The sequence below is a fragment of the Wasmannia auropunctata genome, unplaced genomic scaffold (genome assembly GCF_000956235.1).
Source record: "Wasmannia auropunctata unplaced genomic scaffold, wasmannia.A_1.0 LD336088.1, whole genome shotgun sequence".
NCBI lineage: Eukaryota > Metazoa > Arthropoda > Insecta > Hymenoptera > Formicidae > Wasmannia > Wasmannia auropunctata.
In genome coordinates this window covers 4,458,931-4,459,867 of record NW_012026802.1, presented here as the reverse complement: position 1 = coordinate 4,459,867, position 937 = coordinate 4,458,931, and the positions used below count along the sequence as shown (strand labels likewise).

At 59.3% G+C, this 937-nt stretch overlaps 1 protein-coding gene across 1 annotated transcript in view; it reads left to right on the top strand.

Annotated features, from left to right (window-relative positions):
• LOC105448391 (protein PTHB1) overlaps positions 1–937 on the top strand; it is a 24,176-nt gene that overhangs the window by 16,589 nt on the left and 6,650 nt on the right. The window contains exon 8 of the mRNA XM_011686912.1: positions 43–269. Within this exon, the coding sequence (XP_011685214.1) occupies positions 43–269 (227 nt within the window). The remainder of the gene's footprint in view (positions 1–42; positions 270–937) is intronic.

Genomic DNA, 937 nt, shown 5'->3' with positions numbered 1-937 from the left:
GGAGCATTTCGCGCCAAGTACCTGCGACGCATGCAGTCGCAGGTACTGGTTGCGTGTGGGGAGGCGACTTGCCGCCTCCCCGTATGAAGATCGATTTTTGTGGACCCTGGCGAGAGCTCGAACGCCTCCGCAAAGTCCGCGCGAGGTGGAGGATCCGCAGCCGAGGGCGAGGACGCGCGAGGCTGCGAGCTTGCAGGAGGGCAGCCCGCAGGTGCCGCGGAGCCCGTGCGAGGAGGCACCGCTGCGTGTGATTGTTGATGTAGCAACCGGTAGAAGGCAGGTTGCCTTTTACAACTAGGGTAAGTTTTTTCAAATAGCTATCTTCCTTTCTGTTTCTCCTTGCAATTTTTTAAATTGGTTCCTTTTTTGTCTGTTGCAGATGGCAACGGACAGGCGGATAATTGTAGTATATTAACTTTTTAAATCATAAACATAAATTTTAAAATAAATATTTTTTTCATATTTTTAATCATAAAAAATATTCTTTTTTTCTTTTTTCCTCTTCCTCTTTGCGAACGTGCGGGTGGGACCGCGGAGTGGTACGGTGAGGCCCGTGCGCAACGGCGGCGGCAGCGGCGGCGGCGGCGGCGAACGCGAGCGGCGGCGAACGCGAGCGGCGGCAAACGCGGCGGCGCGAGCGTGATTCCCCTTTCCCCGCGATATCCGCATCTCCAACGCGATATCCCTCGTCCCCGCGCATTCCGCACCCACAACGCGGTTCCCCGTCCCGCGCATCCCGGACCCACGACGCGGTTCCCCGTCCCCGCGCATCCCGGACCCACGACGCGGTTCCCCCATCCCCGCGCATCCCGGACCCACGACGCGGTTCCCCCATCCCCGCGCATCCCGCACCCACGTCCCCGCGGTCAGGCCAGCTAATCGAGCGGCTTTCCACGGCTTCCCCCTCCCCGCGGACCCTGCATCAGACCGTGAACGT